The 26,713-nt window shown below is 41.2% G+C and overlaps 1 protein-coding gene across 7 annotated transcripts; it reads right to left on the reverse strand.

Annotated features, from left to right (window-relative positions):
- Nucleotides 1-437: 437 nt before the first annotated feature.
- On the reverse strand, nucleotides 438-26,387 carry LOC118367535 (pleckstrin homology domain-containing family F member 2). Of its 7 annotated transcripts, none has more exons than XR_004822128.2 (3): nucleotides 8,896-9,026; nucleotides 1,694-3,983; nucleotides 438-893 (listed from the first exon to the last, which is right to left on the reverse strand). XR_004822128.2 is itself a non-coding variant. In XM_035751110.2 (3 exons), the coding sequence occupies exon 3, from the start codon at nucleotides 3,970-3,972 to the stop codon at nucleotides 3,313-3,315; it is 660 nt and encodes a 219-aa protein (XP_035607003.2). In that variant the 5' UTR covers nucleotides 3,973-3,983; nucleotides 14,027-14,201; nucleotides 26,139-26,370; the 3' UTR covers nucleotides 438-3,312. The 7 variants fall into 7 exon arrangements, 6 of the variants coding, with proteins under 6 accessions (XP_035607003.2, XP_052350373.1, XP_035607002.2 ...); XM_035751110.2 differs by lacking the exon at nucleotides 8,896-9,026 and adding exons at nucleotides 14,027-14,201; nucleotides 26,139-26,370 and having other exon boundaries at nucleotides 438-3,983; XM_052494413.1 differs by lacking the exon at nucleotides 8,896-9,026 and adding exons at nucleotides 23,181-23,323; nucleotides 26,139-26,370 and having other exon boundaries at nucleotides 438-3,983.
- Nucleotides 26,388-26,713: the final 326 nt, after the last annotated feature.

Consider the following 26,713-nt stretch of genomic DNA (forward strand, 5'->3'; position numbering starts at 1 on the left):
CCTACCGGCCAAACCCTCCCTAACCCGGACGACGCTGACTTAATCACTAATGTTAAGATCTGCACAAGGAAGAAAATAAAAAAATACCTTCTCAGAATTTTCTGGCCTTCTCATTGAATCACTGGACAAACAGAGCTTGAAAACTGCACTGAGAGCAATTTGGCTGCTGGATTATGGCATGATTGTTATGAGCACTACATGCCATGTGACTATCAGGCAGCCTATGAGGTCATGGAGCAGTCAGTTCTCAGCTCCCCGAGAAGACTGTCGCCACCACCTAGCAAGCTCCCTCTAAACGCCATGGTAAATAGTAATTCCCCTCTGAAGCCATGAGGACTTTTTTTCCAACAAGCCGAAGAAGACCAGACAGATTTTAGGCAATATGTTATTTTATACATATATATTTCAATTGAGAAAATTAGTATCTAACGATGATATGCTGTATTACATTCAGGTTTAAGCCCTTTATTAAAGATGTTTTAAACAAGAATTTAAATCAAAATCAAAATCTGAGAGAAGACAAAACGTCACCCGATAGCAATCGAGAGAACTTCAATTCCATGAGACTTGAGTGTTTAACAAACCACACCAGATAATCAGGCAAAGAAAACAAACTCAAAACAGTATGGTATGCTCTTTCAGAATCTCACATTGTTCCCTCAGTTCTGTGTTCAGACATCATTTTTGCTTAATGGGTGTACAATGTTAAATCTCAGGTTGTGTAGGTCCCCCTATCTCACTCTCCTGAGGTGATATCATACAGGAAATCCAGTCCTGTCAGTCTACGGTCACAGGGGCACTGTAGCTCTTGTTTACGACCTCTCTCCAGAGAAAGAGTAAAGTGCTGGTGTTTAATCCGGTCCATACATGAAGACGAGACGACCACAAGAGACCTGAAACAGCGGCATTTGTATAACTACATAGTATACTGTACAAAACAAATCCCAAATACTATACAAATATACAAAATCAAACAGGATTAAAACAGTCATTTCAAAATATTCATTAAGTGAGGTGAAAGAAGAAAAACAAACGTGTTAAGAAAACGACAGATTATGGTAGGATTTGCGTTAATATAGATGTGCCCAATATCTATAAGTAGGATCAACAGCAAAACTTGCTTAAGTGAGTATAATGATAAACCTTCAATAGAGTGAGTGATGTAGTATTTTGAGCATCTGCTTCTTCAACAATACAACCTGATAAGAGACAACGGGGTAGGAGATTTACGTCGAAGTACTGTATGACGTCTTATTGCTTGCCAAAGAGATTGACTTTTATAGGGTTCTACAGTTACTTCTTAGAGAAGCTAAAAAACTAAAAGGAAAGAAATGATCCCTTTGACCAGTTCCGTCACTCTGAAACACACACTTCTCAGGATAAACGTTCCATTTTACTCTGAAAGACTGCAAATTATTTCCAAGTCTATGCCACCCGTGAGCCTGACTGCTTAAGTGTAAAAACAAGTTGCTTTAAAAGGAGAGAAAGGATTCCGATGGAAACACAGGGTATAAGCTATGCCTAGACAAAGTGAATTAGATCTGTCTGGCCCAGAGTGTAAAACCTGAAATGGTTAGTGCATTTCACGTTCGCTTCACAGCGTGAAAAAGTGATGGTGGTTGTTGGTAGGTCATTGTTGGTCCTCCAACAAGCCTTTCACATGTCAGCGTCAGCTGACACAGACTGGCCATACCTTATAGGGAAGCTCAGTTGGAAGAGGGACAGGAGGGGGCAGGGATGGTCTCGGTTCCTCTGAGAGAAGTCAATGGTAGACACTTCCTGTACGTTATGCAATGATATCCCGTTCTCTGTGGTCAGGCAAGTTCAGTTCAGCTTTATTTTCTGACAGGTCAGGATACCCTGGAACTTTGAGGGCAGGTTAGGAAGCAGTCACATACTGAGGAGACCACTGTAAGACAATGGGCTGATTTCCTGATCATCACAGGTCAAGTTTCTGCTCTCACAGCACTAGAGGCACTCAGTGGAAACTCCAGCCAGAAACTTGCCAAATACTCTAGATGAACCAAAACCCCATCTCCAACACTGGACAGTACCTTATAAACCATGACTGTATTTTTAGGTGCATGTTTTCTTCTCTGATTTAGTAAAAAATATCAGAAGTAAAGCTTTCTAGTGTATCTACACACACACAATGATCACACAAACTTCTCCCTACAGCCATTATTCAACATAGGGTTATACCGACAGAACACAGCCTCAAAACAGAAGTTACAGTACTAGGGTCTGATGCAATATCTCATTAAAACAGTCCTGCCCAGACAACTCACTTTCTCAAAAGGCACTGTGTGAAAATTAAGGTCTGTGTGAGGTACATTTTTGGGATGACTATGTGCATTTCAAATACATGCTATTACAAGTTAAGCTGTGGAGAAAAACTTCAAAACTGAAAGTTGGCCACCACTCTATGCTAAGACACACACCTAGAGGAGCTTCACCATACAATTGTAAAGCTTTAGCCGATTTGTCATAAGCAACTAACTACAAAAGACAAATCAACAGACAACATATCAGACTGTTCACGTTTCTGGCTTTGATACTGGAATCATTTGAGAGGTTAGTTAAGGAGGGGTTATTTATGTTAGAAAATACTGAAGCAGTTTAAAAACCGAGAAAAAAAAGCACCTACAGGTACTTTACCTGAAATATTTAAAGGGGTAGGTAAGACTATGTAAAGTGTGACTGAATGCTAATCACTTCTCCCCGCAGAAATATCAGCATTGAGGCATGTAAACACACCTCTTAAGGTTCATTGGTAAAAAAAAATATAAAAAAAATTATAAGGGGAAATGAAATCAAGAATGTAATAGAAGCAAGGATGACATTAGCAGAGAGGACAATGAGAGGTGCTACATTACTCCTAGCATCATTCACTCCTGTAGTGAGGTCCACTGTGTAATGGAGAACAAAGAGGATGTACTATGGAGCATGCCATACAGGAAACAGCCATACTACTAATAGTGTGAGGGATATTTTTAACCGAACTTACTACAATTCCCATCAGGCATTTCACTATATTATCATTAAAAAACATTTATTTCAGCAAGAAGAAAAAAGAGAATGTTTCTTCAAAACACTGCTGTCCAATGAATTAATCTTCCTACGCTATTTTTAAGCTGTGGAGGGATACAAAAAAGTAATTATTAGTGGAATATTGCTAATTGATTAATAAAAGGGGAAAGATGGAAGGCTGTCAGGAAGGCCTTCCTCAGTCACTGCTGTCCTCCTCATCTTCGTCGTCCGACACGTTGTTGAACTTTGACCCTGACCGGCTGTAGGAGTCCGAGCGTGGGCCTAAGCCCATCCCCCTCCTGCGGAGGCCAGCTGCAGGTAACAGAACTCACACACACGCACCGGCTTGGATGACTGGCTGGGCAGCAGGAACTTCTTGTCAGAGCACGGGCCACAAACCACATAACCGCACTTGCGGCAGTGGTGGCGGCGGCTGAGGGGCGTGAACTTGATCTTCTGGCAGCGCATGCAGAGGGTAGCCTCCGAGTCTGGTATCCAGACGGCGGCGTGCTCGCCAGTCGGTGCCTTGCCACTCTTCTCCAACAGGTCGCCCACGCACTTGCCGATGTGGCTCATCCACTCTGACTTCTCAGTAGCGGTGGCGGCGTAGACAGCGAAGGACTTGGTGGGTGTCTTGATGAGCCAGCCGTTCCGCAGGTCGCCCTCGTCAGCCACCGTGTCGATGGTGACGCTCTCCAGCGGGATGATGTGCTGCTTGTTGTACTTCTTCTTCTGGATGACAATGTTGCCGTACACCAGGATGTCGTTGAACAGGAAGAACTGGCGCGCCTTGGGCTTCTTGCGACACAGCTTGGTGAGCACACCCTCACCGATGAGTACACGGCCCGGTATGACCAGTGGCTGGCCCGCCGCGCCGAAGCAGCCCTCGACTACCTGGATCCGCTTGGAGTTGGCCTCGCTGTTCGCCAGCCGGTCCACCATCTTAGACTCGCCTGGAGCAGACAGAGGAGGGAGAGAAAAACAATTGTGTTTTAATTTTGAGCAAATACCCCCTCAAAGCTGCGATACAAAGATTGAAAGTGGAAAAAAAAGTGTCATCCAGTTCATTGCATTATAAGAATATGAAAAGCGATATAGGAAATATGTGGCAGGCAACACAGACGCGTTTCAATAGAGAACATGGACTAGGCCTCTCATTTAGTCAGCTGCTTTATTAACTTAAGACTCACTCAAAATTAGCATTTTTTTGTTGAACATCCTACTCCAAAATACATGTTATCTTCCTTTAAAATTCATCTGAAAATCAAGGACAGTTTAATTTTCTCTCTTAATCTCAATGACATCACCAGACCATTCTATATTAACCCAAAAGGTAATTTAACTAGCGTAACGTAACTCTTAGCTAACAATTATTAAATACATCTATTAATAAGGTTGGCCATCTCCATTTTGAAGTAGTCAAACGTTTTTCCTCTAGTACTTCTATGAGTTAGTAAACAAAGTGAAAGAGTGCATATTGCCACCTGAAGTGTACGGTTTGAACAGGTATACATTTACTGCCACCTGCAGTTATGGAATGTTTTCTTACAAGTATAATTCACTGGCTGATCCCTCCTGATGACATGGATGGAATTATGTGGTCCTTCCTTTACTCATAGGAAGTCCCACCATGCTAACTTCTTCAAAATGGTGAAAGTCCTCAATAGCGTTGCCCACGCTAAAACAGACCCTTGGGCACTAGAATCCTCTCCCTCTCTATGGGTTGGCTACACTTCCAGGATTACAAATTACCTTGGGAGGTTCTCGGACGAGCTGATGAAAATCTGAGGAAGATATGCAACTTGTTGTGACTTGCCACTCTGATCTTAAAAGCGTATCTTGGCAGAAATATGTATTTTTTTTCCAGTGGCGGCACCGCTGCTAAATGATTATAGGGGGAAAACTGCTTCAAAGAACGATGAACACACACACACACACACACACACTTAGTATTAATAACGCCCATCGTCCCCAAAAACAGATCTGGACAAACATTTTAATGAAGGTTGATAGCTGCAGAATAACGGTGTCCACCAAAGATGGGTGTCAAAATCAAAGAGTTTAATATGGGTCTTAAAGGGATAGTTCACAGAAATTACTAAATTATGCCCTGTAAGCAGTTGATGGAGAAGGTATAACAATCTGCGCTTTGGTTTAGTTTGCCTGGCACGGTTTCCACATGCTAACATTGGGGCATTTGAGGCACAAATCCCACTCAAGTCATGGGACCGATAGCTTTTTTCACACGTCATATCCAAATTATCTGAAAGTATCTCACATTGATTGTAAAGCTCAATAAAGTCACTTGATGATGCTTTAAACATGAAGCACGAAAAACGCTAATATCAGTCCCATGACTTGGAAAATGTTGAAAGAGAAACCAAAGCATGGATTGCTGTCATACCTTGTCTATAGACCACTTAGAGTTAGGAAACCAATATGTAACTTGGGTGAACTATCCCTTTAATGTACCAGTACAGAATTTCACTGTGACATTATATTCTAACAGGTTCTGACATACCAGTAGAAAAACCAAGCTGCTCCTATCTAACTTTCCTAATGATGACATTCTCCGTTACTCGATCGCCTCCTTAACCTCGCTCTCTGCCCAGAAGACACCATCGGTCTCCCCCAATCTAACTCCCTCGCTCTCTCTATCCTGAGGACACCTCCATCTGCAGCTTCACAGAACCATGGCATGAAACCAGAAAGTCCCATTTGCCCAAGAACACTAAGGTAACCTGCCTAAATGACTACTGACCCGTAGCACTCATGTCTGTAGCCATGAAGTGCTTTGAAAGGATTGTCATGGCTCACATCAACACCATTATCCCAGAAACCCTAGACCCACTCCAATTTGCATACCGCCTCAACAGATCCACAGATGCAATCGCTATTGTACTCCACGCTGCCCTTTCCCACCAGGACAAAAGGAACACCAACGTGAGAATGCTACTCAATGTAGTGGAGCAGGTTGAGAGCTTCAAGTTCCTTAATGTCCACATTACCAACAAACTATCATGTTCCAAGCACACCAAGACAGTCGTGACGAGGGCACAACAAAGACTTTTCCCCCCTCAGAAGACTGAAAATATTTGGCATGGGTCCTCAGATCCTCAAAAAGTTCTACAGCTGCACCATCACTGCCTGGTATGGCAACTGCTCGGCCTCCAACCGCAAGGCACTACAGAGGGTAGTGCGTACGGCCCAGTATATCACTGGGGTCAAGCTTCCAGCCATCCAGGACCTCTATACCAGGAGGTGTCAGAGGAAGGCCCTAAAAATTATCAAAGACTCCAGTCACCCTACCGCACGGCAAGCAGTACCAGAGCGCCAAGTCTAAACACAAAAGGCTTTGTAACAGCTTCTACCCCCAAGCCATAAGACTCATGATCATCTAGACAAATGGCTATCCATAGTCACTTTAAGACTACCTACATGTACATATTACAGTGACAAACCTGTGCCCCTGCACATTGACTCTGTACTGGTACTCCCTGTATATAGCCTCGCTACTCTTATTTTACTGCTACTCTAATTATTTTATTTTATTTATTTTTAAAACTTTTTTCTTAAAACTGCATTGTTGGTTAAGGGCTTGTAAGTAAGCATTTCACTTGAAGGTCTACCTGGTGTATTCGGTGCATGTGACAAATACAATTTGATTTGATCCTGCAGCTCATCCTCCTGATTCATCTCTATCCCAAAAGGTAGATGCTCCCCTCATCTCTCTCACTCTTTGGAGTGAATCCAAAACAAGCAAAGCAAACAGACATTTCTCTGCTGTGACCCATCTTCGAGCAAAGGCACTGAGTGGGAGCGTGTAATTATATATTCATATACACTACCGTTCAAAAGGTTTGGGGTCACTTAGAAATGTCCTTGTTTTTGAAATAAACCTGTTTTTGTCCATTAAATAACATCAACTTGATCAGAAACACAGTGTAGACATTGTTAATGTTGTAAATGACTATTGTAGCTGGAAACGGCTGATTTTTTATGGAATATCTACATAGGCGTACAGAGGCCCATTATCAGCAACCATCACTTCTGTGTTCCAATGGCACGTTGTGTTAGATAATAAAGTTAATAATTTGAAAAGGCTAATTGATTATTAGAAAACCATTTTGCAATTATGTTAGCACAGCTGAAACTGTCGTGTTGTTTAAAGAAGCAATAAAACTGGCCTTATTTAGACTAGTTGAGTATCTGAAGCATCAGCATTTGTGGGTTCGATTACAGGCTCAAATGGCCAGAAACAAAGTATTTTCTTCTGAAACTCATCAGTCTATTCTAGTTTTTAGAAATGAAGGCTATTCCATGCGAGAAATTGCCAAGAAACTGAAGATCTCGTACAACGCTGTGTACTACTCCCTTCAAAGAACAGCACAAACTGGCTCTGACCAGAATAGAAAGATGAGTGGGAGGCCCCGGTGCACAACTGACCAAGAAGACAAGTACATTACTGTCTAGTTTGAGAAAGACGCCTCACATGTCCTCAACTGGCAGCTTCATTAAATAGTACCCGCAAAACACCAGTCTCAACGTCAACAGTGAAGAGGCGACTCTGGGATGCTTTTCTTTCAAAAACAAGGATATTTCTAAGTGTCTCCAAAGTCAAAGGTAATTGATGAGAAAGGCTGCATTTGCCCTGTAGGCCTGGGGATGGTACCTTGCAAGAGGGACAGACTTCAGTTGTTTGAACTGGTGATGCACACATGCGTCTCATGCATATGATACTAAAGGCACATTATTTTTGATCACCAATCTCAAATCAAGCATACAGAACCGCATACACATAGCCTACTCAACTATGCCATCTCTTGATGTTGATACCAAGACAAATTCAAAACATAGGTAAACACACCGCTGGCAGATCTCTAATATGGAGTGGTTTCACTCGCAATTTCACTCCAGGCCTGGCCCCACTGTTGCTGCTCTGGGATTGTGCTAATTAGCAGCAGGAGCTAAGACTAACATAAGCACTGGGGCGAGGTTACAGGCAGGGAGGGCACACGGGCTCACAGTGATCTGTGCATTAGCCACCTAGCCCAGAGAGCTAACACTATTGACAACAGGTGATATGGAGCCATAGAGTACAGGGCCTTATGTGCCCCTGCCGGGGGAGGGACATTATTTAGAGACATGTTAGCCCTGTTAGTGAGGCCTCACTGCCTACTGCCATGACGACAAGCTTCAGCTGCAGTCAAGAGGAAGAGGAGATCTAGAGCCGGGCCTGAGAAAGAAAGAAAAGAAAGAGAAAAAAAAGAGATGAAGGATTGTGTCAGGGAAATAAATCATAGGGAGTTTGGTTAAGAGAAAGATACAAGACTGCTTGGTCTCTTCATTGGTACTTAATGCCCAATAGAAAGAGAGAAGGCCTAAACCTTTCAACACGTCTGATTACAACAGATGATCTTGATCTCGTTACACTGTAAAAAAATATATTAAAAAAGCAATACTTTGCGGTGGTGAGGCTGCATGGAGGCATCGATTCAAACACCTACATGTAAATGGAAAAAGCATAGTGTGATGCTCTGCGCCCACCGGGTTAGGCGTGGTCATTTTCATCTGAAGGGCCCAACATGTTGGGACAAAACCAACTGCCAATCCTGGTTGTGACTGAACTACTGTGACTCACCTCTGCAAAGTTAAACACAGAGTGGAAAGGGAGGCCTATGCCATTTCAGAGAAAAGTGCTTCAGAGTGAGGCTAAAGATTTTGCATTAACTTTATACAGTAACAGGCCTAACATGTCTTAAAGCTTATGAGTAAAGTACATGTACTGCTTCAGTGGATTGAATAGATTTAGTTCCGAAGATGCAGATTCCAGCTCTCATCCAAAATAACAGCATAATGACCTACAAGACATCAGTCTCACTTTCACGCCGCCTCCTCTTCTTCAGTGTGACACGCAGTAAACAGATGGGGAAGACAGAAAAACATCTCATGTCCTTTCAGCTAAGCTCGGGTCATACACCACCTTCAGCACAACGGGTCAAACAGTGCACTGCCTGAAAGAGTAAGCACATACGGACTGAATTAACTTCAACATTTTAATGCTATAGATGTGCTGCTGTCAAATAGATTAGGGTATACAGGGTCCACTACCTAGTATTGAGTAATCTCGGAAATCCATAACTAAAATCCCAAGAAATCACATGATGCATGATTGCAGATGCTCGATTAAGTTCCTAGGGCAAACTAGCTAGAAAAGACACCAGAACGAGGAGGGGAAGCAGAGCTGTAGCTCCAACCACCTCTCCTTGCAGGTTACAGGCTAGTTTATGGGCCAAATGTCCCCTCCCTGAAATGTTAACGATGAGCACACCTGTGAAATTGTGATTTGTCCAAATGATCAGTGACGAAAGAAAATACGCACTGGAACAGGGTAATTACTCATCAGTCATCGCATCAAACACGTGTGTATGTCCCGGAAAGATTTAGTACTGTTATTAATAATGACAGATTAAAGACTTGATTTCAAGAGTTCTATTAAAACTCAAACAAAAATAACATAGCAAAAAAGTACCTAGCCAAAACACATACAGGATAACCATCAACCACCATCAATAGGCGAACAACAATACTTACTCACACGGATTCCTAAATCATTGCTAAGAATAATGAAAATGATGGAAGTTTCTACTGGTCGTTGTTTTCAGGCTGCGTTGTATTTGGTACTAGCTAGGTAACAAGTTAAAGTTAGCTACCACAGAAGTTGCGGTCAAACAAATAATGCTTTATTACCAAGCCAGTGTTTTGCTTGTTTGCTGAATTTTTGTACAGCTTTGACAGTGCTACTGTATATTTTTTGACACGCAAAGACCCAAACGACATTCCATAGTATGCTATTAGCTTCTTGACATACATTGACGCTATTACATTGTACCTCCGTTAGGGCAACATCTGAAAAATAGAGCACTTGGTAGTGTTAACCCGTGCTCGACCAGTCGGCGAACAGTTGATTGTCAAGGGCTACGAATGCCATTATCGTAGCTTTAATAGATTTTGCCTTTGAGCTGTCTCGCTGAAATTTTGTTACTCTTTCAAATGACTGTTTGACAGCTCGATCCACACAGCAGACATTGTGGGGTAGTTGAGGAATGCTGTGTTGCACATATAGCGCAAAATTTTGCATCATTAAGTGATGTACCTTCATTATATAGGTATGCACTAGAGGTCGACCGATTCATCGGAATGGACGATTAATTAGGGCCGATTTCAAGCTTTCATAACAAATCAGTAATCTGCATTTTTGGACACTGATCTGATACATTGCACTCCACGAGGAGACTGCGTGGCAGGCTGACTACCTGTTATGCGAATGCAGCAAGGAGCCAAGGTAAAGTGCTAGCTAGCATTAAACGTATCTTACAAAAAAACAATCAACCTTAAGATAATCACTAGTTAACTAGTAATATCATCAACCCTGTGTAGTTCTCGCTTGTCCTGCGCTGCATATAATCGATGCGGTGCCTGTTAATTTATCATTGAATCATAGCTTACTTCGCCAAACAGGTGATTTAACAAGTGCATTCGTGAAAAAAGCAGTCTTTGCACCAATGTGTACCTAACCATAAACATCAACGCCTTAAAATCAATACACAAGTATATATTTTTAAACCTGCATACTTAGTTCATATTGCCTGCTAACATTAATTTCTTTTAACTAGGGAAATTGTGTCACATCTTGCGTTCTGTGCAACAGAGTCGGGGTATATGCAGCAGTTTGGGCCGCCTGGCTCGTTGCGAACTGTGTGAAGACCATTTCTTCCTAACAAAAGACAGTCAACTTCACCAAACGGGGGATGATTTAACAAAAGCGCATTTGCAAGAAAAATAAATAAATCGTTGCACGAATGTACCTAACCATAAACATCAATGCCTTTCTTAAAATCAATACACAGAAGTATATATTTTTAAACGTGGATACATATTTAGTTAAAAGAAATTCATGTTAGCAGGCAATATTAAACTAAAGGAAATTGTGTCACTTCTCTTGCGTTCATTGCATGCAACAATTTGGGCCACCTGGCTCGTTGCAAACTAATTTGCCAGAATTGTACGTAATTATGACATAACATTGAAGGTTGTGCAATGTAACAGCAATATCTAGACTTATGGATGCCACCCGTTAGATAAAAGACAGAATGGTTCCGTATTTCACTGAAAGAATAAACTTTTTTTCTCTTCTTCTAAAATTTAGAAGTGATAGTTTCCGGATTTGACCATATTAATGACTTAAGGCTCGTATTTCTGTGTGTCTATTATATTATAATTAAGTCTATGATTTGATAGAGCAGTCCGAGTGGTGGTAGGCAGCAGCAGGCTCGTAAGCATTCATTCAAACAGCACTTTACTGCGTTTGCCAGCAGCTCTTCGCAATGCTTATTGCGCTGTTTATGACTTCAAGCCTATCAACTCCCGAGATTAGGCTGGCAATACTAAAGTACCTATTAGAACATCCTATCGTCAAAGATATAAGAAATACAAAATGGTATAGAGAGAAATAGTCCTATAATAACTACAATCTAAAACTTCTTACCTAGGAATATTGAAGACTCATGTCAATAGGATCCACCAGCTTTCATATGTTCTCATGTTCTGAGCAAGGAACTTAAACATTTGCTTTTTTACATGGCACATATTGCACTTTTACTTTCTTCTCCAACACTTTGTTTTTGCATTATTTAAACCAAATTGAACATGTTTAATTTATTTTAGATTAAATTGATTTTATGTATTATAATCACATTAAAATAAAAGTGTTCATTCAGTATTGTTGTAATTGTCATTCTTACAAATATATATAAATAAATAGATTAATCGGTATCGGCGTAGAAAAATCGTAATCGGTAGACCTCTAGTATGCACTACAGCTTTCTCATAGGTTTTGCACATCTGGCATAAAACTAGACATCGGCCGATACCGATGTTGGCATTTTCAGCTAATATTGTCCGATTCCGATATGTTCACTGATATATCGTGCATCCCTAATTACGAGCTCTGTCCTCTCACTCTTTCAAGTTTATTTTTCTAGACATTTCGCCAAGAAGCAGATTGAGGTTGTGAAAATATAACCAACATTGGGCAGACATGAAAATAGGACAACTTAGGGAAAGTCAACACTCATGTTAGTTCTTCTTTTCCCCACAATGTTTTCTATGTTAGGTTTATAGGAGTGTGTGGGGAGGGCCTAATGAACACAGTTGCCACCCAACATCTTCCTGAGGCAACATCAAGGCCAATAATGCTAACATTTTCCATAGACAGGAGGGCATCCAATTACATGGTGTAATGGTCATAATAAACTAATGGTATAGGAGACACTGCCTATAAACAACAGCTTTAAAAAGGCCTGGCTCTCATAATGAATGGTTCCTTGCCCTTACCTTCCTGTAACGTTGAACAGAAGAGGCACCCAATGCAAAACGGTCTTCTTTCAGTATCAAATTGGGAGACAGTACATCTAAAAATAACCCAAGGTTTCCCCAGATGGGTCACCATTGCAAAACCCTCGTCTTCATGAAGCAGACAGAGGGAAGCAGCAGGGGACATTCAACCTTTCTTCTCAATGCTGGGCTACAACATTACTTAGCCTAACTGTCAGACACTAGAAAACTTGTTGAGGATCACTGTTTGAGTCAAAGTGCAATGCAGTTCTATACCGGCCCATGTCTCATGAACCCTGGCAAGACAGAGAACTGACTCCGATACCAAGAGAATGAAAGTGCCGGAAGAAAGAGAGGTGTTTGTATGCTCTAACCCAAACAGAAATCTCCAAAACAAGCAAAACCAATTAAGAGAGTTATGTTGTTGAGAAGGATGCTGCTGCTTTTGCATATGAGAGGTCAAAGACAGGCAGAAACTGCTTCGCCAATAGAAATCCAAGATCACGCTTGTAGGCGATGTCATGGCGACGTTGGCTAGCTAAGCTCATGTGTAGAAACACATCAGCAGGTCTAACGGTCGTCTGGCGCCAAACTTTGCATGTGCAGGCCGTCAAAGCAAAGGCACTCAATATAAAGTTGTTTTTGACGAAACTAAACTAACACGTTTTGATTTTTCACGAGGTTGGAGTAAAAACATGTTCAACTACTTATTTAGACATTGACTTGAATCTAAGTTGTGCCTTTAGACTGAGAAAATAAACTAATAAGAAAGAATTTCACTTCTCTCATTGACTGCTCAAACCCCAAACTGTCTGCTTAGTCTATTTCACAGACGTTTCTGGAAGTCTCGCGATGTTGCACCTCTGGGTTTATAAACTCTTGTGGTGTGGTAGCTTATCAACCTCACTGTTGGGAGGGGCTCATGTTTTTGGTGTATGCACAGTTTGCCACAGCCTCCTCCTACAGGGGAAGTAATTACCCTGCACACATTAATCTGAAGAGATGAGCATCAAGTGATTTTTACACCGCTCACCAAAACACGAATTCATGACCTTAAAGCGGCAATCAGCAGGTAAAACAATAACAAAGTGACCTCCCCACCAGTTTCAGTAATAAGTTAAAGGATGGGGCTTGAGAAATCTAACCACTCAAATTCATAGACAGAGCTATGGATGCAAGGATTCACCATCCATTATATATCAAAATTATAGTTTTAACCATGTTTTAAGGCTATATAGCATTTGTATTTACTTTGTTGACAAACAGTGGGAGTAAAACATGTTTATAGTTTGGGTTCTGATGGGGTACGACAGTTGAACTTAGGTCATGAGACATTTATAAGTTAAATTCTTCAAGAATCAATGGGCATATATAATTCACACTGAGTGTACAAAATATTAAGAAAACCTCCTCTTTTCATGATAAACTGACCAGGTTCATCCAGTTGAAACATATGATCCCTTATTGATCAGTGTAGATGAAGGGGGAGAGGATTTTTATGCCTTTGAGACTAATTGTGTGTGCCATTATAAGGGTGATTAGGCAAGACAAAAGATTTAAGTGCCTTTGAACAGGGTATGGTAGTAGGTGCCAGGCTCACCGGTTTGTGTCAAGAACTGCAACACTGCTGGGTTTTTCAGTAGTTTCCTGTGTGTATCAAGAATGGTTCACCACCAAAAGGACATCCAGCCAACTTGACAACTGTGGAAAACATTGGCATGAACACGGGACAGTATCCCAGTGGAGCGCTTTCGACACCTTGGAGATTTCATGTTCTGAGGGCAAAAAAAAGGTGGGTGGGTGCAAGTCAATATTAGGAAGGCGTTTGTAATGTTTTGTACACTCAGTGCATAAGTCTAAAATGTATGTAGAAACTGCTGATTGCCCCTTTAACTGAAGGAAGCATTGCGTGAAAGACGGAGGATAGCATAATTCAACCAGACAGGAAGAGAAGATCCGCCTCAAGCATTTCAGCTATTAAAGTGAAAGTGTGACTGCCAAGCTCATGATTCACTACACCTTGGACCATGTAGCACAGGTTGTATGAGAGGATAAGCACATCCTCACTGTATATGTGAGACATTTGACTTCACCACCACCCCCACTAGCAGGTGTTTATGTAAGCTGTACAGTACAGCTACAAGCCTATGCCTCCTCACAGAGACACCTAAAGAATTCAGGCTACTACTTCACTACACCCAAGTCTCTACTCTCCATTCTCCGAGCTAATGCCCACTCTGCAGCCAGCCACAATCACCAAGGGTCAGACAGCCAGAAAAAAATATGTTGAGTCCTTGGAACTGACAGGTACCATTTCATTGTAGTGAAGCACGGTATACCGAGCTTTCAGTCGTTTTTCAATACTAGAAAATGAAAGTTTGTTACTAGAATTTGTTACTTTCTGTCAGTGTCAAATGTGCCTAACATCATCTACTGATTGAGAGAGGATCAAGTATGTCTATCAGGGCAGCCGATGTCCCCTAACAGCGAGAGAGCAACCGCCCTGCTCCACTTACTCTTTGCTAGCTATAGCCTGGCCTGAGGAACCACTGCACTCAATAGCATTACAGGCTAAAACACTTGCAAGAAGATACCGGTAGCTTCCGAGAAGCGTAGCGGTCTAAGGCACTGCATCTCAGTGCTAGAGGCGTCACTACAGACCCTGGTTCGATTCCAGGCTGTATCACAACCGGATGTGATTGGGAGTCCCGTAAGGCAGCGCACAAATGGCCCAGCGTTGTCCGGGTTAGGGTTTGGCTGGGGTAGGTCTTCATTCTAAATAAGAATTGGTTCTTAACTATCTTGCCTAGTTAAATGTCAAAATTCGTTGGTGATGGGATTTCATATCGAAAGTTGAGGGACAAAAAGCAAACTTCATCCCCATTATCTGATAGGTGGGGTAGTAGATGCAGAATCTTGCTTATGGCTCAGCTCAGGCGCTGACATATACACATCATTCACACACACAGTGAGAGAGGTCAGCTCAGACAGATTCAGCTTAGAGGCACCCAGCTCATAAGCTCCATTAGCTGCAGATTAGAATGGAAAACGAATGTGTTTATACAACAAAATGTCAGTGCATCGAATCGTATCGTTCCTCTAATCAAACAGAGTCGTTTAAAACCAAAACATATTGTTCCTGTGTCATATTGGAGCCCATGTATGTACTGAATCGTCAAGAAAGGGAAAGTTGCACATCCCTAAGATTTACCACTCAAATAAATGATTAGCGTTATGTAGTTATAAAAAATTGAAACAAAACTCATTGTAATGCAATGATATTGAACTCAAAAGATCTGTCTGGATCAAGTGACATTACTTGACTTTGGCTGATACGCCTTCTTTATTTGTTGTGGTATTGAGTATCGAAGACAAAATTCTGGTATCGTGACAACACTACTGCACTGTGTTATTGTCAGCTTACAACAAACAACTTCATCCTCGCTTACCTCTTCGGAGGAAATACAGCCTTACAGCAGAGGACACACTCATGGCTTACCATGAGCACAGCATGTCTACAGAGGATTACATGATCACAATATGAGATAAGGGGGTTGGAAATATGTTGTGTGAAGTGGCTGTTTATGTGATATCTAAAACAGGTGTGCAGTGCAGGCACATTGACCTGTTGAATAGGACAGGGCTAAGTTGAGGTCAAACCAGTCACTGCAAATATGGGGGGGGTAACCTTTCAAAACAAGCCATTTGACCTAATGGCCTCTGATGATATAGTGGCATGATGGCATTTTCACTTCACATTTAGGCTACTACAGTCGATATGGTACCCTTCCCCAGATCTGTGCCTTGATACAATCCTGTCTCAGCACTCTGACAATTTCTTCGGCCTTGGATTTGCTCTGACAGGCACTGTCAACTGTGGGACCTTGTATTGACTGGTGTGTGTGTGTGTGTGTGTGTGTGTGTGTGTGTGTGTGTACCTTTCCAAATCATGTCCAATCAATTGAATTCACCACAGGTAGACTCAAATCAAGTTGTATAAACATCAATAATAATCAATGGAAACACATCCATGTCAGAATAAGGCTGTAACGTAACAAACATTGGATAAGGGGAAGGGGTCTGAATAGTTTCCGAATGCACTGTATTTGTAAAATCCCAATAGAGAATACCAACTAAATGCTAAAGAGCGCATTGTAAACATGTTGTACAGTTTCTGAACTAAACAAGTAACTCAAAAATACTACTCACTAATTTTGCTGCACACACAAAACAAATATTTGCCAGCAAGGCTCTTGGTCCAGGATGGGATTCTCTGCTGCTACCAAGCTAATGCTTGATTTTGGAATAAGCTAACCACTTAGCTAGATAGCTACTAAATGTGCACACCAAATGCACAACTGCAGACATTTCGCACATTTTAGACTTAACATACGTTATAAGATATCTAGCTGGCAAACATTTAGTTCTGAATTCCATACTGTAATCAGATCCCCTGGCGCATGCTGCACAAAAGTGAGTGACTCACAAGGCTCCGATCTCTCGTCGTAGTTTGCTTGTAAACAAACACCATGTGACACGTGACTGGGGACTACCGTAAACTTCATAAAAATGTGACAGGTTAACTATATTACGCAATGTTCTTTATCTACTATAGTATTTCACAAGTTGACTGCAGGTATTTACTTCAAAATTATCTACAAATATTAAAATGTATTAAAAAAACGAATAAATAGTTTCAACAGTATTGAAAAACCATCCCGTGGCTTTTTCCAAATACCCTGACATATGGTATACTGCCCAAGCCTAATTCGTGACATGCACAATGGCTTGGGACTGTTGTGGATGTGCTCTCTAAACCAGAGCAAAAGGGCAGTGCATTTACAGAATACAGGGAGGGCCCTTATCAATCCAACAGCAACCAGGTTTGATTTGAATTTCAGTCTAACCTTTGTTAGGGGACCTCTACCTTCAAGTGAAGGTGTGGGACATTCCACTGTGTAAATTATTACAGTGAAGCCACCTGTAAATTGGCTAAATTATAACCTTGTGCAGGTGAGAGCTTAAATTTAAAAAATAAACACTGGTTTGAGGGACAAAAATAAATAAAAAAATAAACTCTACTCTTAAAATGGCTAATAATTATTCAGCTACTATTCTCTACCGAGAACCTTGGAGGGAAAGATTTAGTCCTTGCCATAACTTTGCTGACTAAGAAGCTAGTAAAAAAAAGCATTAGGCAGAAAGGATGTTAACTTTGACTAGAGGGGAAGCCACCCCAGTGTTGTGGGGCTAGGCTACATAAAACCTCTGAATCGATTTAATGGAACAGGCGATCATTGACAAAAATCATTGAATGATTGTCTTTGACAAAGTGCCTGACTCAAATGAACTTGGCTTAAACCTTTGAGGTCACCACCCTTTGACTTCAGCTGCCTCTCAGGCCAAAAGTTGACACGCTATAAATGATCAAAGTACCTTTTTGTCTTAACATTATTTCTTAGGCTAGGCCTATAGGTTGACAACATAATTTCAACCTCTACAATTTCCAGTAAAGGCAGCGTGGGAGCTTTAGTAAGTCTATGCATTAGTGGTCCTTCTGTAGCTCAGTTGGTAGAGCATGGCGCTTGTAACGCCAGGGTAGTGGGTTCGATTCCCGGGACCACCCATACGTAGAATGTATGCACACATGACTGTAAGTTGCTTTGGATAAAAGCGTCTGCTAAATGGCATATATTATTATTATTATATTAGCTCAGACTGCTCACAGGCTTGTAAAATCACCATGGAGATTCTGACTGACACGCCTCTTTCCAACCGAGTTGTAGTAGAGGTCAAAGGGCACTGTGTCATGTGGTTGATCCTTAAGCTCTCTGCTTCTATGTGGAGAAGTTGTTGTTACTCATACCACTCACTCAGAAAGCTATGATCGCTCCCTCAGCAGCAGCTTTCACTACAGATGGATGTTTAAAGTGAAAAAAAAGGGTAGCTGAACTCCATATGGGGTTTGAGTATGAACACATGATATTTTCTGATGACATGTGAAATGGCTGCTCTTCCAAACGCTTTCCAGGTTTTTGGTAGCGCTCGTTAAACTCAACCATGGTGTCTGTAGGAGCAGAAACTGTGAGGATTTATCTACACAGGAATGCACCATAACAACATCTGTTACACTCATTCAGATGTGCTTATGCGTTCATCATATTCACGTCTGGGACATTTTAATACAAAAGGTAGCAAAGAACAGTAAAAAGGTTGAGTGGTAAGGCTTGCAGTTAGCCACGTTAAAATAAAACTGTCTGTTAATAGCAAGAAAAAAATAGGCTACTCACGGCCCATCTTGCTAATCGTTTGTTTCCCTTCATGTGGCTAAAAGTGAAGTTGTCACAAGTGAAATCCTCTCAATGAGACAAAAGAGAATAAATCAGAAGTAAAAAGGCCCTGCAAAAGTGAGTCTGAATTGTGCTTTTTCAAAAACGCCAGGTTGGAGGCAGGCACAACAAACGCAGAAGTGAAATGCTTACATAATATGAAAAACCCTCCTGTTGCGACAGGAAACTATTTACTATTACATTATAGGCCTTTCTGTGATAGAACTACTTCCTGGTGAGAAAGATGGGCACAATTGACATACACTACACCGATAACTTTAGCAAGCTAAGCAATACCTGTGAGCTACTAAAGCGAAGGCAACCCATTTGTTTCAGAGTGGGAAGTATTCTAGTGTATTTAATCTGCATCCATTTATAAACAGAGCCATATTGGATTACAGGAACCAGAGCAACATCCTGTACCGGTGCGGCAGAGCAGCAAGTTGCCTGAGGCTGGGAGTCCTCCTCCTGGGCAAGTCGACTGCATTTAGCCTCACCTAGGCCTAGCTGGTAGAAAACTGGTTTTACACCATTAAGCTAAAAAAAATATTTAAAAAAGGGATAAAACCACTGTCAAGCAACATATTGTAGGTACTTCTTTTCAGATGCACATTTTATGCTTTGCCTCTGACCACGTGAAACGACACAAGGGGGGAAAAAAATGACAGGACCTTCATTCAATAGGCAATGGCCTATTGACACACTTGCACAACGTTGTCCTTTTGCCCTAAGCCATCTAGGCTACTCTACAGTTATGAGTAAGCAGCATCAGGCACGGGGTAGTCGTGTATGTTTCGTACCAGAGCAAAAGCAACTGGTAGATTGCTCAATACCTCTAATTTTGACATAATTGTACAAGGCCGATGCTCTGACCAGGTGAAAAAATAGCGGATGTCGTAATCGCAATTTCTTAATCTTGGTCCTGGCAACTGAAAGAGTTGCATATTTTAGCCTTAGCACTACACAACGGATTCAAATCCTCAAAGCTTGATGAGTTAATCATTTGAATCAGTTGTGTAGTGCGAAGGCTAAAATATGCCATAAGCAGACGCATTTAGCCAAAGCGACTTGCAGTACGCATGCATATATTTACGTAAGGTTGGTCCCGGGAATCGAAACCCACTATTCTGCTCTACAAACCGAGCAAGGAATTTATTTTTAAGTACACACCTTTGCCTCCCCGGGACGAGGATAAAATACATTTAATGATAGCTGAGCTGTCATTGTGGTGGTGTTCTGCATTCAAGTTTCTACAAGTTTAAATGGTGATTGATATTTGTCATGATTACTAGTTGGGTAGCTAGCTAGCTAAGTGAGTTGAACCTATTTATGGCCATTGTAAGCTCTCCAGCTACTTAAGTACTGGATGTGGTGATAAACAACAAAACGGCTAGCTATCTAAATTCTGTCTAATTAACTAGCCCAATAATGGACTAAAGGAGCCTAGCGTTAATCTCTATTGCATTCCACAGTGCCCTCTGCCACCTGGACAAGAGGAGCACCTATGTGAGAATGCTGTTTATTGACTACATCTCAGCATTCCAACACCATAGTGCCCTCCAAGCTCAGGACACTGGGACTGAACACATCCCTATAACTGGACCCTGGACCTCCTGGCGGGCCGCTCCCAGGTAGTGAGGGTAGGCAATAACACATCCAGCACGCTGAGCTTCAACATGGAGGCCCCTCGGGAGTGCATGCTTAGTCCCCTCCTGTAGCCATGCACAACTCCAACACCATCTTTAAGTTTGCTGACGACACAAAGGTGGTAGGCGTGATCACCAACGATGATGAGACAGCCTATAGGGAGGTGGTCAGTGACCTGGCAGGGTGGTGCCAGGACAACAACCTCTCCCTCAACGTCAGCAAGACAAAGTAGCTGATTGTGGACTACAGGAAACAGAGGATCGAGTGGGTTGAGAGCTTCAAGTTCCACGGTGTCCACATGACTAAGGAACTATCATGGTCCAAACAGTCATGAAGAAGGTGCAACAATGCCTCTTAGAATGCACGACAACGCCTCTTCCCCCTCAGGAGGCTGAAAAGATTTGGCAATAGGTTCATGATGATACCAGTATCGCGAAAGGCGTTGGCAAGAAAATAAAACACAAAGCAGATTCAACTTCTTTAGGAAAACATACATAATGTTGGAAACAAACATCAGTCATCCAGAGACACATTGATTTATACTGAACTAAAATACTACATGTAAAGTGTTGTTCCCATGTTTCATGAACTGAAATAAAAAGATCCCTGGACCTCCACATCCAGCTTCAAACACTGCGGGATTGACCTGGACAGCTGATGAGTAGTATTTCTGACTGTAATAAAGCCCTTTGTGGAGAAAACACATTCCCAGGCCCAGCCATGGCTGCCCAGTCATATGATATCCATAGATTAGGGCCTAATGAATTTATTTCAATTAACTGATTTCTTTATATGAACTGTAAATCAGTAAAATTATTGAAATTGTTGCATATTGCATTTATATTTTTGTTCGGTATAACATATAGCACACAATATTTTACATACATCAGGTTTTTAAAGGACCAAAGAGTTTGGTTTACTTCACATTTTTATTTTTGACATTGAAAAAAAATGTTCTGATCGCAACAGCCCTATTTGGCATGGGCCCTCAGAATCTCAAAAGGTTATACAGCTGCACTATTGAAAGGATCTTGAATGGTTGCAACACTTGGTATGGCAACTGCTTGGCATCCAACCACAAGGTGTTAATGGTAGTGCGTACGGCCCAGTACATCACTGGGGACAAGCTCCCTGCCATCAGGACCTCTATACTAGTCAGTGTCCTTAAATAAAAAAAACTCCCTAAAATTGTTAGACTCCAGCCACCCAGGTCATGGACTGTTCGCTCTGCTACTGAACAGCAAGCAGTACAGATAAACCAAGTCTGGAACCAAAAGGACCCTGAACTGCTTCTACCCCCAAGCCATACGACTAGTAAATAGTTACCCTGACTATCTGCATTGGCCCTTTTTGCACTAACTATTTTGACTCGTCACAAACGCTGCTGCTACTGTTATCTATCCTGTTGCATAGTCACTTTACCCATATGTACACATATACCTCAATTACCCCGTACCCCTGCACATTGACTCGGTACTGGTACCCCATGTATATAGCCAAGTTATCATTACGTATTTATTCCTTGTTTTCTATTATTTATACAATTCTCTCTGCATTGTTAGGAAGGGCCCTTAAGAAAGCATTGATTCTCAATTGCAGTACGGTTCTAGAAACAGAAATCACTCTACTTTCATCTCACAACAAAATAATTTCACAGATTAAAAACACACACTTACTATACAATGTTTTAACCGGTTTTAACACAGTTGTACCCGACAGTATTTTTCAGCGACAAGATGTTTGTTGCGTCTGTCTTTTGTTTACACACGTGTCAGTGATGCAGATAGCTAATTAGCTAGTCCACAGTCTTCCATAAACTAGTGATGATACGTTTAATACCGGCGGTGCTCAGAGGCAATCGCTAAGCAGTTTATTTTTAAGCATGCTTTGTATCACTTTATCAAAGGCACGTGATTAATGACATCCGAAGCTTCGTTTCGTCTAACAAAATCTTATTTTTATTTAACTAGGCAAGTAAGAACAAATTCTTACTTACAAAGATGGCCTACCGGTGAACAGTGGGCAGAACGACAGATTTTTACCTTGTCAGCTCGGGGATTCAACCCAGCAACCTTTCGGTTACTGGCCCAAAGTTCTAACCACTAGGCTACCTGGCGCAAAACACCTGATTGGCTAGGCATCAGCTTCGGAAGAAGACTATGCATGTGGGATGTCATCTATAATAATTTGGCTGTGCTAAATTGTTTTGACTCCCAAGAGCCACTAGTGTACACAGTGTTGATCAAAGCCTCGAGTAATGAACCTATTTGACACAATTGGCTGGAAATATGCAATGCTTCAGGAAGCTTCGTTTCCCCATCACTGCTGAAAACAAAGGCTGTAAACATAGAAATATGTTTCTGTGGGTACCCTAACCCTACAAAAAGGTCATTTAACCTTTTGATTTTTTTTGCAGTGGTGTAAAGTACTTACAGTTGAATTTGGAAGTTTACATAAACTAATGACTCCAACCTAAGTGTTTCAACCACTCCACAAATGTCTTGTTAACAAACTATAGTTTTGGCAAGGAGGTTAAGACATCTACTTTGTGCATGACACAAGTCATTTTCCCAACAATTGTTTACAGAGATTATTTCACTTATAGTTCACTGTATCACAATTCCAGTGGGTCAGAAGTTTACATGCACTAAGTTGACTGTGCTTTTAAACATCTTGGAAAATACCAGAAAATGTCATGGCTTTAGAAACTTCTGATTGACTCAAATGATGTCAATTAGCCTATTGGAGGTGTACCTGTGGATGTATTTCAAGTCCTACCTTCAAACTCAGTGCCTCTTCTCTTGACATCATGGGAATATCAAAATAAATCAGCCAAGGCCTCAGAAAAAAAGTTGTAGACCTCCACAAGTCTGGTTTGTCCTTGGGAGCAATTTCCAAACGCCTTAAGGTACCACGTTCATCTGTACAAACAATAGTATGCAAGTATAAACATCACGGGACCACGCAGCCGTCATACCGCTCAGGAAGGAGACGCATTCTGTCTCCTAGAGATGAACGTACTTTTGTGTGAAAAGTGCAAATCAATCCAAGAACAACAGCAAAGGACCTTGTGAAGATGCTGGAGGAAACAGGTACAAAAGTATCTATACCCACAGTAAAATGAGTCCTATATCGAAATAACCTGGAAGGCCGCTCAGCAAGAAAGAAGCCACTGCTCCAAATCCGCCATAAAAAAAACAGACTACGGTTTGCAACTGCACATGGGGACAAAGATCGTACTTTTTGGAGAAATGTCCTCTGGTCTGATGAAACAAAAATATAACTTTTTGGCCATAATGTCCATCATTATGTTTGGAGGGAAAGGGGAGGCTTGCAAGCCGAAGAACACTATCCCAACCGTTAAGCAGAGGGGGTGGCAGCATCATGTTGTGGGGGTGCTTTGCTGCAGGAGGGACTGGTACACTTCACAAAATAGATGGAATCATGAGGTAGGGAAAGTATGTGGATATATTGAAGCATCATCTCAAGACATCAGTCAGGAAGTTAAAGCTTGGTAGCAAATGGGTGTTCCAAATGGACAATGACCCCAAGCATACTTCCAAAGTTGTGGCAAAATGGCTTAAGGATTCACAAAGCCCTGATCTCAATCCTATAGAAAATCTGTGGGCAGAACTGAAAATGCATGTGCGAGCAAGGAGGCCAACAAACCTGACCCAGTTACACTAGCTGTCAGGAGGAATGGACCAAAATTCACCCAATTTATTGTGGGAAGCTTGTGGAAGGCTACCCGAAACATTTGACCCAAGTTAAACAATTTAAAGACAATGCTACCAAATACTAATTGAGTGTATGTAAACAGCTGACCACTGGGAATGTGATGAAAGAAATAAAAGCTGAAATAAATCCACTCTACTATTATTCTGACATTTCACAATCTTAAAATAAAGTGGTGATCCTAACTGACCTAAAAGAGGGAATTTTTACTTGGATTAAATGTCAGGAATTGTGAAAAACTGAGTTTAAATGTATTTGGCTAAGGTGTACGTAAACATCCATCTTCTACTGTAAGTAAAAATACTTTAAACCTCCTGTTGTGTCTGTTTCATGTTAATTAATTCTGTGTTCTCGGTACAAAATGATAGCCGATTATAAATCCATAATACATAGTCACCTAATGTTGTGTTAGATCTTTTTATCAACTTAAGTTCATGTGAACATTACAAGTTTGAACTTATATTTGCTATTTATAGCCTTTAGGCTTATACAACTTGTTGAGTTTTTTAAAAAAAAGCATAATGTATGGATTATTTTGACTATAACAAATACTCAGATGAAACAGTGCCATTTATCACAGACTACTTTTGTGTCAGTTTATCAAGGACTCTCTCCTCCTCACCAGTGTCATGATCAAGAGCCTCACATACAGTATATTGTTTGGTCATTGTGCTGCCACAGAATGAATTGTGAGCAAGGCCTCAAAAAAGCTTTTACATACCAGAGCTGCAAGTTCTTAATATTATTGAAACAATGTTGCAATTGTTTGTGAGAATTCCAACAGGTGATTCTATTGGGGAAAGGTTCAATGGGGGTTGCCATGGAAGCCAAGAAGGGGAGTGAGGTGTGTGTGTGTGCTCAAACACACATGCATGTGGGGGTCTGGGAGAGGAAGTGTCCATCTGATGAATGGGCATGTGCCTGAACTCAATTTTATACACTAATTGTCATCTCACCCATTCATTTCTAATGACTGGTCATTGTTGACCGGGAACACCACAGGTGTACAAAAGTTAAATAAAACATCCAACATGTAATGAAAATCATCCAGGTGTATTTTGTGTGTTCAGATGCCCTGTGTGGACAATGTCATAAGGTTCCATGACTATCAGATTACATTAATTACATTTTTGGGGGGAGGGGGCTGTACTTTTGTTTATATGTTTTTAAAATATTTGTTACTTCACTACATTCCTAAAGAACATATTGTACCTTTTACGCCATACATTTATTTCCCTGCTAACCAAAAGTACTTGTTACATTTAGCCAAGAAAATGGTTCAATTGACACACTTGTCAAGAGAACATCCCTGTTCATCCCTACAGTCTTTGATCTGGTATATTTTGGCAATTCCAATTACTTTTGATAGCTCCTTAAGTATATTTAAAACCAAATACGTTTACTCAAGTAGTATTTGACTGTGTGACTTATATTTTACTTGAGTCATTTTCTATTAAGGTATCTTTATGTTTATTCAAGAATGAAAATTGAGTACTTTTTCCCACCTACTGATATGAAAGATACGTTTCTTATGTTTTCAAAACCCTACCGCAAACGATGCGTTAACGTTTAGAACAAGCGTCGGGGCTCTTAAACAAAACACCCCCAGTCAGACGATACTATCGTCAATGGGCGCTAAATACGATAGACGTCGTTAGCGAACTATGGTGTACTGTTTAACTAGCTAACATTAGCTACTAAAGATTACTCGCGTGGTTAACTTGGCCAACGTTATCTCAAAATAATTCATAATTGGTGTAGCGCTAGCTAGATCAACTTATTTATTTAGTTGCTAGCTACGCTCATTAGCCACAATGTTAATGCAAAGGCTAGCTAAATCCTCCATTCGGTCCCGTTTCCAACTTACTAGCTAACTTAGCTGCTGTAGTGTTAGCGCAGTGCAGTGGACAAGTGGTGAGTTAACGTTAGCTAGCTACAGTAGCTGTGACTGGCTAAGAATATAACATAAATAGTGAGATATCATTCCAACAAAGCACATACCCGATTTTAACTTCGGCCAGAAATTTACACGTAACTTGTAGCTTCGTTTTAATGAAATTCCACACTTGTCAGTCGCACTCTACCTTGCTGTCGGCGGGTAGCGGCTCACTCGTTGCCTTGAAAGTAATAACAATATGGCTACAGGGAGTAGTGGCGTCACTTGACTTGTTCAAAAAATATGGGAGTGAGTGCAAGGCTGGGTTGGGCTGGACTGGGACGTGCAGTCATAAACAGGACGGGTCAGGGATAAGTGGCTCACACTGGTTTACCATGTTTTTTGGTCTTTTTTTTCTTCATAATTTGTTTCAGGATTGGTCAACAGGCCCTATTATGAAAGAAGGCAGGCTACTCCCCTAGTAAACTGGGATCCAACAATAGTAGAGAAGATAACTGCCTCGACTCCCTACTGAGTGAATACTCAGGTCATGTTCCACTGCTTGGATATTTCTGACTCCTGACAGATCATACAATGCCTGATAGGTATTTATCAGCTAACCACATATAGGTTGCGTTTGCAAGCATCAATCAATGGTTGCGTATCACGTCATTGACTGACAGATTGCTATAACATATAA

The sequence above is a fragment of the Oncorhynchus keta genome, chromosome 34, assembly GCF_023373465.1.
Source record: "Oncorhynchus keta strain PuntledgeMale-10-30-2019 chromosome 34, Oket_V2, whole genome shotgun sequence".
Taxonomy (NCBI): Eukaryota; Metazoa; Chordata; class Actinopteri; order Salmoniformes; family Salmonidae; genus Oncorhynchus; species Oncorhynchus keta.